Source organism: Coregonus clupeaformis, chromosome 2 (genome assembly GCF_020615455.1).
Source record: "Coregonus clupeaformis isolate EN_2021a chromosome 2, ASM2061545v1, whole genome shotgun sequence".
In the NCBI taxonomy this organism is placed as follows: Eukaryota; Metazoa; Chordata; class Actinopteri; order Salmoniformes; family Salmonidae; genus Coregonus; species Coregonus clupeaformis.
This window is the reverse complement of record NC_059193.1, coordinates 10856349-10866294: the sequence shown is the minus strand read 5'-3', so window position 1 is coordinate 10866294 and position 9946 is coordinate 10856349. Positions and strand designations below refer to the sequence as shown.

Sequence of the window (9946 nt, the reverse complement as noted above, 5' to 3'; positions counted from 1 at the left end):
ATCTTCTTCCTCTGCTTCCTGTAGGACATACGCAAGAAAAAGTGTAATGACTTATTGTTCTAGAATACATTGAGAAAGATAGTAGATAAGGAAAGATAGTAGATAAGGAAAGAAAATGTTGATAGGAAAATTTAAATAAATACAAACTACAGTGTGACAGTCATTTTACAAATTATGTTCCGTGTCATCAAAATATCCGGCTTCAAACATTAATACGTTTTTATATATAATTAGTTAGTAAAGCTCATCTAAAACGTTTGAAAGCTGTGACATTATAGCTGTGATCATTGTGCAGGCCCCAGTCAGTGAATGCCTCCTGGGCTCCGTGAAGAACTGGTTGAAATGATGTCATAATGTACGTACTTGGTTTTGCAGTATGCCGCCACACAGACCATGCCCACTACCAAAAGTGCCACACAGATGCCTGTGATGGTCAACACCCGCCGCTGATACAGCTCCTCTGCCTCTGTGAACAAACCACACACACACACACACACACACACACACACACACACACACACACACGTGTGAGCGCTACTCTACGGGAACAATCAAACAAAAGCTAACTCAGCTCCTCCTCTTACCCTGAATACTCTGACATCACTGACCTCTGACATCTAACCTCCCTGAAAGTAACTAATTGTCTTCCTCCTCCACCTTAGTAGTGCTAAAACCTTAGACAAACCAAAAACTAACTGTGATGGTACCAACCCTGTAGATTAACAGTGGTTTAGCCACAACATAGACTATTTCCCCTCTGCTTTCCCTACATGCACTAATGTACCATAATGTCTATGGAATGTATGTCAAAGAGGTCTAAGGACACATGCCTGTATGATGGAATCAGATGATTATCATAAGAGAAAAAGCATTTTAGAGCAAAAACACCACAATGGTTTGGGGATATTCATAAAACTCACCGGCAACTAAATAAACACCTTTAAATTGACCAGAGAACGCATGGGTATAGAACTCACAGATAGCTCACAGTCCCCATACGTTAACGAGGGAAATATACTGTAGCTTTTGCATGAGAGTTATCATTCTTTTGCAATGTTTAATGTGGTTTTCTGATCATTTGTGTCAGATGAAAAGTGTCTAGAATCTCTGTTGTCATGGTGAAGCTTTGTGAATACCTCCCTGTCAGGTGTTCTGATGGCATTTAACTGACCAATGAACAGAAGGCTCGTTGTGGCGGAACATTGTCAGCAGATAAGTCACAATGACAGAGAAAAACAAACAGAACATGGGGAGAGGTGGAACGAAAGAAAGAAAGAAAGAAAGAAAGAAAGAAAGAAAGAAAGAAAGAAAGAAAGAAAGAAAGAAAGAAAGAGATGGCCAGACGGTGGAGGAAGAGGGGCTGGGGAGGTGTGGGGAGGGGGTGTTTAAAATGGGGTGGTGGTGGGGTTTTTAGTGCTAAAGGTAGGGGGAGGGGTGTGTCACAGAAGAGGGGACTGATAGGGAATGGGATTGGTGGTTGGCTGCTACTGAAGGAACTAGGTCACTATCACTTGCAGGAGCCTCTGATTCAATGCCAATCGACTTAGGAATGATGAACCTACCACAGCTGGCTGTCTCTATGGAATATAGTCTTATGGGACGCTGTCTATAGTCTCAGGTGTGGTGTTACTGATATATAACCATCAGCAAATTTCTCTCCAGTTTGTCTCTCTGTGACTCAAAAGCTTCACTCATAATGTAGCCCATATATTCTGCTTCTACAGTCTTCCTCTCCATCATCAACATGTCTGTGGCTTTGTTGTCTCCCTCTCTATACAGTAACATAATGGAGTGTACTACAAAGCTTAGTTTCAAGGTTTCCTATAATTGAGAGAGAGGACTAGCATGCATGCAGAGGGACAAGTGTCTTTGGACCTGGTAGGTTAGCGGGCGAGTGACAGATCGACAGATCAGAGAAGAGTTATTGGTTCTAGAGAGATGGTAGTAGTGATGTGTGACTGTGAGAGGATCTTGGCAACTCTTAAAATTAATAATATACAATCAAATGAATAATTGTTCCATACCCATAAATTCAATTCCAAGATGCTCTGCCAACGCAGAAAGTTAGACACAATGAAAAGGAAAGAGAACAAGTTTCAGATAGTGATCGTCTACATTGGAACATAGATATATAGATAGTAGATACTGAACCATGAGGTTAGTATGGAATCTTTCCGTGACATACAGTAATAATCGTGACTGGCAGGTGCCACGTCCAGTAACAGACAGACAACGCAGACAGCCGCAGCTCTGTGACCCCAGAAATGAAAGAAAGGAAAGACAGAAGCATAACTAATAAAAGAGAGAAGGAATCAGGCAGGAGACATGCAGAGACAGAGACAGAGACAGCCACTTCACTTACTGCCATATTTACTAGACCTCATTTCTGGGGTAAACTAATTATTTTTTTTGACAAAAAAATGAACAAATAAAACAAGATTTTAAAAAAGCAGTGTGCAGTTACTTTCCAACATTTTGGAGATGAGGCTGGTTGGCACAGAAATGGGAGCAGCTTTGTAGGTCGACAGATTAATGACACGTTCTAATTGTGTCTCTCATTGTTTCTTGTGTTTACTAAAAACAGTATATTTTATCACATTATCAACCTATAGCTTCTCTCTGGTCTTTTATCTGAAATGATTATGACAGTGTTTTCTATACAGTGTGAGCACCAGTAGAAAAAGGTGTGCCTTTAATGTACTTGTTGTGATGCCATCCCTGATAGAACAGCCTGGTCTCATAGACTAGTCGTAACATAATAAATGTAAATCCAGGACACTCAAATGAGTATTATATGTTATGTTTGGTATGTTTACATAAGACAGAAGATAACTTAACTTAAACTAAAAGTAGGGTAGTTGGTCAGGTTGTAAGGATAGGCATATAACACGAACATCTAGCAACCCAAAGGTTGCGTGTTCAAATCTCATCACGGACAACTTTAGCATTTTAGCTAATTAGCAACTTTGCAACTACTTACTACTTTTTAGCATGTTAGCTTACCCTTCCCTAACCCTAACCTTTACTCGTTAACCTAACTCCTAACTCCTAACCCTAACCTTAACCCTAACCTTAACCCCTAACCCTCACCCCTAGCCTAGCTAACGTTAGCCACCTAGCTAAGGTTATCATTAGCCACCTAGCTAAAGTTAGCCACAACAAATTGTAATTCGTAACATATCATATGTTTTGCAAATTTGTAACATATTGTATGAATTGTAATTTGTAACACATTGATGATGGGTATCCACAAAGGAATACATATTATACGAAATGTAACATATCATACTAATTGGAGTGTCCTGGATTTACGTTATGTCTACCCCTGAATCCAGGTTGCATAGAAAAGAGACTGATCATTGCAGGATTAACCAAATATAATATATAAAGCTGTCATCAAGGCAAAGGGTGGCTACTTTGAAGAATCTCAAATATAAAATATATTTTGATTTGTTTAACACTTTTTTGGTTACTACATGATTCCATATGTGTTATTTCATAGTTTTGATGTCTTCACTATTATTCTACAATGTAGAAAATAGTAAAAATAAAGAAAAACCCTGGAAAGAGTAGGTGTGTCCAAACGTTTACTGGTACTGTATGTACTGTAAATAGTATGTAGTATGTATATATTCATATTGTGCCCCCACTAGCTGTTCTCTAGGCTTAAACCAATAGACATGTGGAGAATGATGACAAACTAGTTCAAAGTGCTTTACTCCCAGCTACTATACTCTGTGCACTGTACTATACTTCCATGGCAAAGAACCGGTCACACAGGCAGACGTAACAGAGCCTGGTAAACAGGACATTGATGGGGCAAACAAACCAAACACTTGAATTATTTGAATATCAGAACTGACTTAGGATGAGCTCTCAGGAAACATTATGCCAATGGGTTATCAGTTGCCCATCTCTCTGGATGAAACATTATGCCAATGGGTTATCAGTTGCCCATCTCTCTGGATGAAACATTATGCCAATGGGTTATCAGTTGCCCATCTCTCTGGATGAAACATTATGCCAATGGGTTATCAGTTGCCCATTTCTCTGGATGAAACATTATGCCAATGGGTTATCAGTTGCCCATCTCTCTGGATGAAACATTATGACAATGGGTTATCAGTTGCCCATCTCTGGATGAAACATTATGCCAATGGGTTATCAGTTGCCCATCTCTCTGGATGAAACATTATGCCAATGGGTTATCAGTTGCCCATCTCTCTGGATGAAACATTATGCCAATGGGTTATCAGTTGCCCATCTCTCTGGATGAAACATTATGACAATGGGTTATCAGTTGCCCATCTCTCTGGATGAAACATTATGCCAATGAGTTATCAGTTGCCCATCTCTCTGGATGAAACATTATGCCAATGGGTTATCAGTTGCCCATCTGCAGCAGTACTACTTCTCTACTTCACTAACATCTAGTCAGAACATCACAGATAACTACCGGTCTTCGTATCAAGCATTGCATCTATCTATGCAAGCTGCATAACAGGTGCACCCTGTATATTACATTCACTGTATCATCATCCAGTCTCTACTGCAGCATACTGTGTAGCACATGATCAGGAGGGCATGCATAGGGACCTATGTGTTAAGTCTGATGTCTGTTTCTCTGCATGCACCTCTGTCCGTTATTGAGAGGTCTGCTGATTAACTCCCTCTGTATAAAGGACCAGCTCCAGGGACAGCACATAGTGCAGGAGAGGAAGGTGAGAGGAATGGCAACAGGAAAGGGATGGACACAGAGGCATGCACATACACACACACGCGCACACACGCATACACACACACACACACACACACACACACACACACACACGCATACACACACACACAGGTAGGTATCCACCTCCAGAGCATGCAGCAGTGTCCCAATGAGGAAGACAGACAGACATAGAGAGAGAGAGAGAGAGAGAGAGAGAGAGAGAGAGAGAGAGAGAGCGACAGACAGACAGACAGATGAGGAGGAGGAGGAGGAGGAGGAGGAGGAGGAGGAGGAAGAAATGAACATACTGTAAAAACCTGCCATGACGGATTTTTGACAGCGATCACCTGTATAGTCATTTGGACACCTAATGGGGTAAACAAGCCACAGAACGAGAGGAGGGAGGGAGGGAGGAGGAAATAGTAGGTTGAGAGACAGAGGAGGGAGAGACCAAGGGAGGGAGGGAGGGACACAAGAGAGCAGAGAACATGGAGTTAGAAACAGAGCACAACCTAACAGTATGTGACAGAGGTACAGAGAGCGTTATCAAAGACAGTACAGTATGAAGATATGCTTCTCCAATAGAAATCCCCGATCACACTTGTAGGCGATGTCATGGTGATGTTAGCTAGCATAGCTCATGCATAGAAACACGTCATTGGATTTAACGGTTGTGTCGCGCTGAACTGCGCATGTACATCAAAACTCCTTTGATATAAAGTTGTTTTTGACAAAAATGAAAATATGTCAGTTGGTCACTTTCACGAGGTTGTAGTAATGACAGGTTCAGGTTGTGCCTTTAGAATACGAGAATATTAACAACTAAGGACACATTTTTCACTTCTCCCATTGACTTGCCAAACCCCGGTCTGGTCTGTCGAGTCTGCTTTGCGACGTGTTTCCAGAAGTATCTTAATGTTGCACCTCTGGGTTTGAAAACTCAGTGGCGTAATGACATTGCTGTGACATCCTCACTATGAAGTCAATGCTATGACATCATTGCATGTGGAAGGCTGGAAGGAGTCAGAGCTAAAAACATCAGCAGAAACACCCCCTAGACATGACTGCTGGACAGGGCTTGTTTCCCAAGATGCACTTTCATAGAGGTTGGGCTTGAAAAACTGCAAAGGCTAAGTCTGCAAGGAAGCACCCCTTTGCTGAATGACCTCATAGACATCTAGGAGAGAAAGGTGGGGGATTGGAGTACACAGGGCATGTCCAAGTTCTCACACTTACCACACTGTAACTACACTGTAACTACACTGTAACTACACGGTAACTACACGGTAACTACACTGTAACTACACTGTAACTACACTGTAACTACACTGTAACTACACGGTAACTACACTGTAACTACACTGTAACTACACTGTAACTACACTGTAACTACACTGTAACTACACTGTAACTACACCGTAACTACACCGCAACCACACCGCAACTACACTGTAACTACACCGTAACTACACCGTAACTACACCGTAACTACACTGTAACTACACCGTAACTACACCGTAACTACACTGTAACCACACTGTAACTACACTGTAACTACACCGTAACTACACCATAACTACACCGTAACCACACCGTAACTACACCGTAACCACACCGTAACTACACTGTGACTACACCGTAACTACACCGTAACTACACCGTAACTACACTGTAACTACACTGTAACTACACTGTAACTACACTGTAACTACACTGTAACTACAGTGTGTGAGTCCAGGCAGCATAATTCTCCCTAACACATACATATTCTGATCCCTGATGTTCTAAAACAGCATTTAGTTCAACTCGTCTCACATTTCCTGCATATTCATAACATGCATACAACTGCACAGGATATACTTTTTCCTCATACAGTACCAAAGACACAACTTCACTGTGCATTTTGGATCAATTAAAGTAAAAACCTCTTCCTCGGAAGAGAAGAGCCCACTCAGCAATTTCCCATGCAGTTATAAATAGAGTAGAAGCACAGAGTGGATCTGAGACACTTGAGGCAGCATGCAGGCCCATGCTAGCAGATCGCCCCCCTCTCTCTCTCTCTCTCTCTCTCTCTCTCTCTCTCTCTCTTTCTCACATCCCTCCTCACTTCCTCTCACCCCTTCTATCTCCCCCCTCTCTCTCTCCCTCCATCTCCCCTCTTTCTCTCGCTCTTCTTCTCGCACCCTCTCACTATCATGCTATCTCCATCTCTCTCTCATCTCCCCACTCTCTCTCTCTTCCTCTCTTTTTGTCAGCCCTGAGACCAAGCTAAAGCAAAAGGGAAACAGCCTCCACTCATCTCCACAGAGGGATAAACACACCTCTCTTTTAAACCAGCACTCATCAGAATGAAATAAAATGTAATTCCTACATTTCATTCTCTTGTTCTGTCTCTCTGATGCTGAAGTGGGATTGGAGGGAAAGGGATTTGTCTGAGAACTGCTAACCTCTAACATAGAATGCCAGTGCCACATCATAGCCTGGCTAGTTTGCTTTGTTCATTCAGAACAGCGCCGATCCGTCTAAACAGACTGGCATCTAGGCTCAGTGAGAACACAACATATCTTTAACTTCTCTACGTACAGCTCTGTCACAACATAGCTCTAACTCTGTCTGTGTTTCTCTACCTACAGCTCTGTCACAACATAGCTCTAACTCTGTCTGTGTTTCTCTACCTACAGCTCTGTCACAACATAGCTCTAACTCTGTCTGTGTTTCTCTACGTACAGCTCTGTCACAACATAGCTCTAACTCTGTCTGTTTTTCTCTACCTACAGCTCTGTCACAACATAGCTCTAACTCTGTGTGTTTTTCTCTACGCACAGCTCTGTCACAACATAGCTCTAACTCTGTCCCTCTCCACACAACTCAGACACACAACTCAGGATCAGGAAGAACTACCTTTAATTCACCGGCGACATGACTGGATACACATCTACCTCCCACGGCCTGACAGAGTACAGTGTTCTGTGTAGGTTAGGGTATCAGCCAGCCAGCCAGCCAGCACCCAAATACCTCATGCAGATATTTTGTTAGGCTGTCTGTCGCAGTATGAAACAGAACAAGGTATAACTAAGTCTAGTGTTTAGGCTGTCTGTCACAGTATGAAACAGAACAAGGTATAACTAAGTCTAGTTTTTAGGCTGTCTGTCGCAGTATGAAACAGAACAAGGTATAACTAAGTCTAGTTTTAAGGCTGTCTGTCACAGTATGAAACCGAACAAGGTATAACTAAGTCTAGTTTTTAGGCTGTCTGTGGGGCCTTGTTCACCCCCATTACCTCACCACAGAGCTTGTTTTAAAAAAGTCATTCATTCATTTAACAGCATGCAGCCATTCTAGCAACTGTCTGGGAATGAGCTGGATATATATTAGAGAGACAGAATAATAGAAAGAGAGGGAAAGAGAGGGAGAGAGAGGGAGAGAGGGAGAGAGAGGGAAAGAGAAGGAGAGAGGGAGAAAGACGGAGAGAGAGGGAGAGAGAGAGAGGGAGAGAGAGGGAGAGAGAGGGAAAGAGGGAAAGAGGGAAAGAGAGGGAGAAAGAAGGAGAGAGAGGGAGAAAGAGAGAGAGGGAAAGAGAGGGAGAGATAGGGAGAGAGGGAGAGAGAGGGAAAGAGAGGGAGAGAGAGGGAAAGAGAGGGAGAGAGAGGGAAAGAGAGGGAGAGAGAGGGAGACAGAGGGAAAGAGGGGGAGAGCGGGAGAGAGGGAGAGAGAGAAGAAGAGAGAGGAAGAGAGGGAGAGAGATGGAAAGAGATGGAGAGAGAGGGAGAGAGAGGGAAAGAGAGGGAGAGAGAGAAAGAGAGGGAAAGAGAGGTAGAGATGAAAAGAGAGAGAGGAAAAGATAGGGAGAGAGAGGGAGAGAGAGGGAGAGGGAACGAGACAGAGGGAAAGAGAGGGAGAGAGAGGGAAAGAGAGGTAGAGAGAGGGAGAAAGAGGGAAAGAGAGGGAGAGAGGGGGAGAGAGGGGGAGAGAGAAGAAAGAGGGAGAAAGAGGGAGAGAGCGGGAGAGAGGGAGAGAGAGAAGAGGAGAGAGGGAGAGAGGGAGAGAGATGGAAAGAGATGGAGAGAGGGAGAGAGAGGGAAAGAGAGGGAGAGAAAGAGAAAGAGGGGGAAAGAGAGGTAGAGAGAGGAAAAGAGAGAGAGGGAAAGAGAGGGAGAGAGAGGGAGAAAGAGGGAGAGGGAACGAGAGAGAGGGAAAGAGAGGGAGAGAGAGGGAAAGAGAGGGAGAGAGAGGGAAAGAGAGGGAGAGAGAGGGAGAGAGAGGGAGAGAGAGGGAAAGAGAGGGAGAGAGAGGGAGAGAGAGGGAGAGAGAGGGAGAGAGAGAAGGAGAGAGAGGGAGAGAGAGGGAAAGAGAGGGAGCGAGAGGGAGAGAGATGGAAAAAGAGGGAGAGAGAGGGAAAGAGAGGGAGAGAGAGGGAAAGAGGGAGAGAGAGGGAAAGAGAGGAAGAGAGAGGGAGAGAGAGGGAAAGAGAGTGAGAGAGGGAAAGAGAGGGAGAGAGAGAGGGGGAAAGAGAGGGAGAGACAGGGAGCGAGAGAGATAGAGAGAGAGAGAGAGAGAGAGAGAGAGAGAGAGAGAGAGAGAGAGAGAGAGAGAGAGAGAGTGACAGAGATGAAGGAAAGACACCTAGATGTGGAGAAGCGGACAGACCAGAGATAGGGGAAAGATTAATGTTTGTAGAGAGGAAGAGAAACAGAGGGTTGAAGAGAGAAGAAGAATGACTTTACAATCAACAGGGAAGCATTTTACTGTAGTACCCAGACTAATCTTTGAGAGGATAATTTACAGTGAGAGTGATGACACTTGGCATTCTGTGGCTGGAGAAGGAGATTGGCGATTGGGTTAACAGGGTAAACAACACACAGCTGAAGCCATACAGTGACAGACACAACAGGAGGACAGGACCACTCACTTACTTGCATGACAGTTGGTTTATACCGTGTATGAAATAACAGTCTCCACCGTTCACACAGTACGACTTCTCTGTGTCGTTACAGCGCTGGGCGTGACTCGAGCCTGGAGACAGGGTAGTGGTCACTATTGAAGAGAAGGAAAGTGTAGAGGTCACTACGGAGAGGGGTAATAAATGGTTACTAAGGAAGAAAGGGAAAGAACGTGGCCGTGGTGGATGTCAAGAAAGAGAGAATAAACATGGTGGTAACTAAGGAAGAGAGAAAGAGCATGATGGTTGTAAAGGAAAACAGAGTCTGTGGTAGTTAATGAAGAAGGTTG

At 43.7% G+C, this 9946-nt stretch overlaps 1 protein-coding gene across 2 annotated transcripts in view; it reads right to left on the bottom strand.

Moving 5' to 3' along the window:
* Positions 1-9946, bottom strand: part of LOC121533556 (pro-neuregulin-2, membrane-bound isoform) — a 78370-nt gene that overhangs the window by 5850 nt on the left and 62574 nt on the right. The window contains exons 4-8 of one of the 2 annotated variants that reach the window (XM_041839609.2): positions 9631-9751; positions 5026-5084; positions 2025-2048; positions 364-466; positions 1-18 (exon numbers count right to left, since the gene is read on the bottom strand). The exon at positions 1-18 is cut by the window's left edge and continues 118 nt beyond it. In XM_041839609.2, coding sequence (XP_041695543.1) covers positions 1-18; positions 364-466; positions 2025-2048; positions 5026-5084; positions 9631-9751 — 325 coding nt within the window. The remainder of the gene's footprint in view (positions 19-363; positions 467-2024; positions 2049-5025; positions 5085-9630; positions 9752-9946) is intronic. The other variant, XM_041839618.2, reaches the window with a different exon arrangement.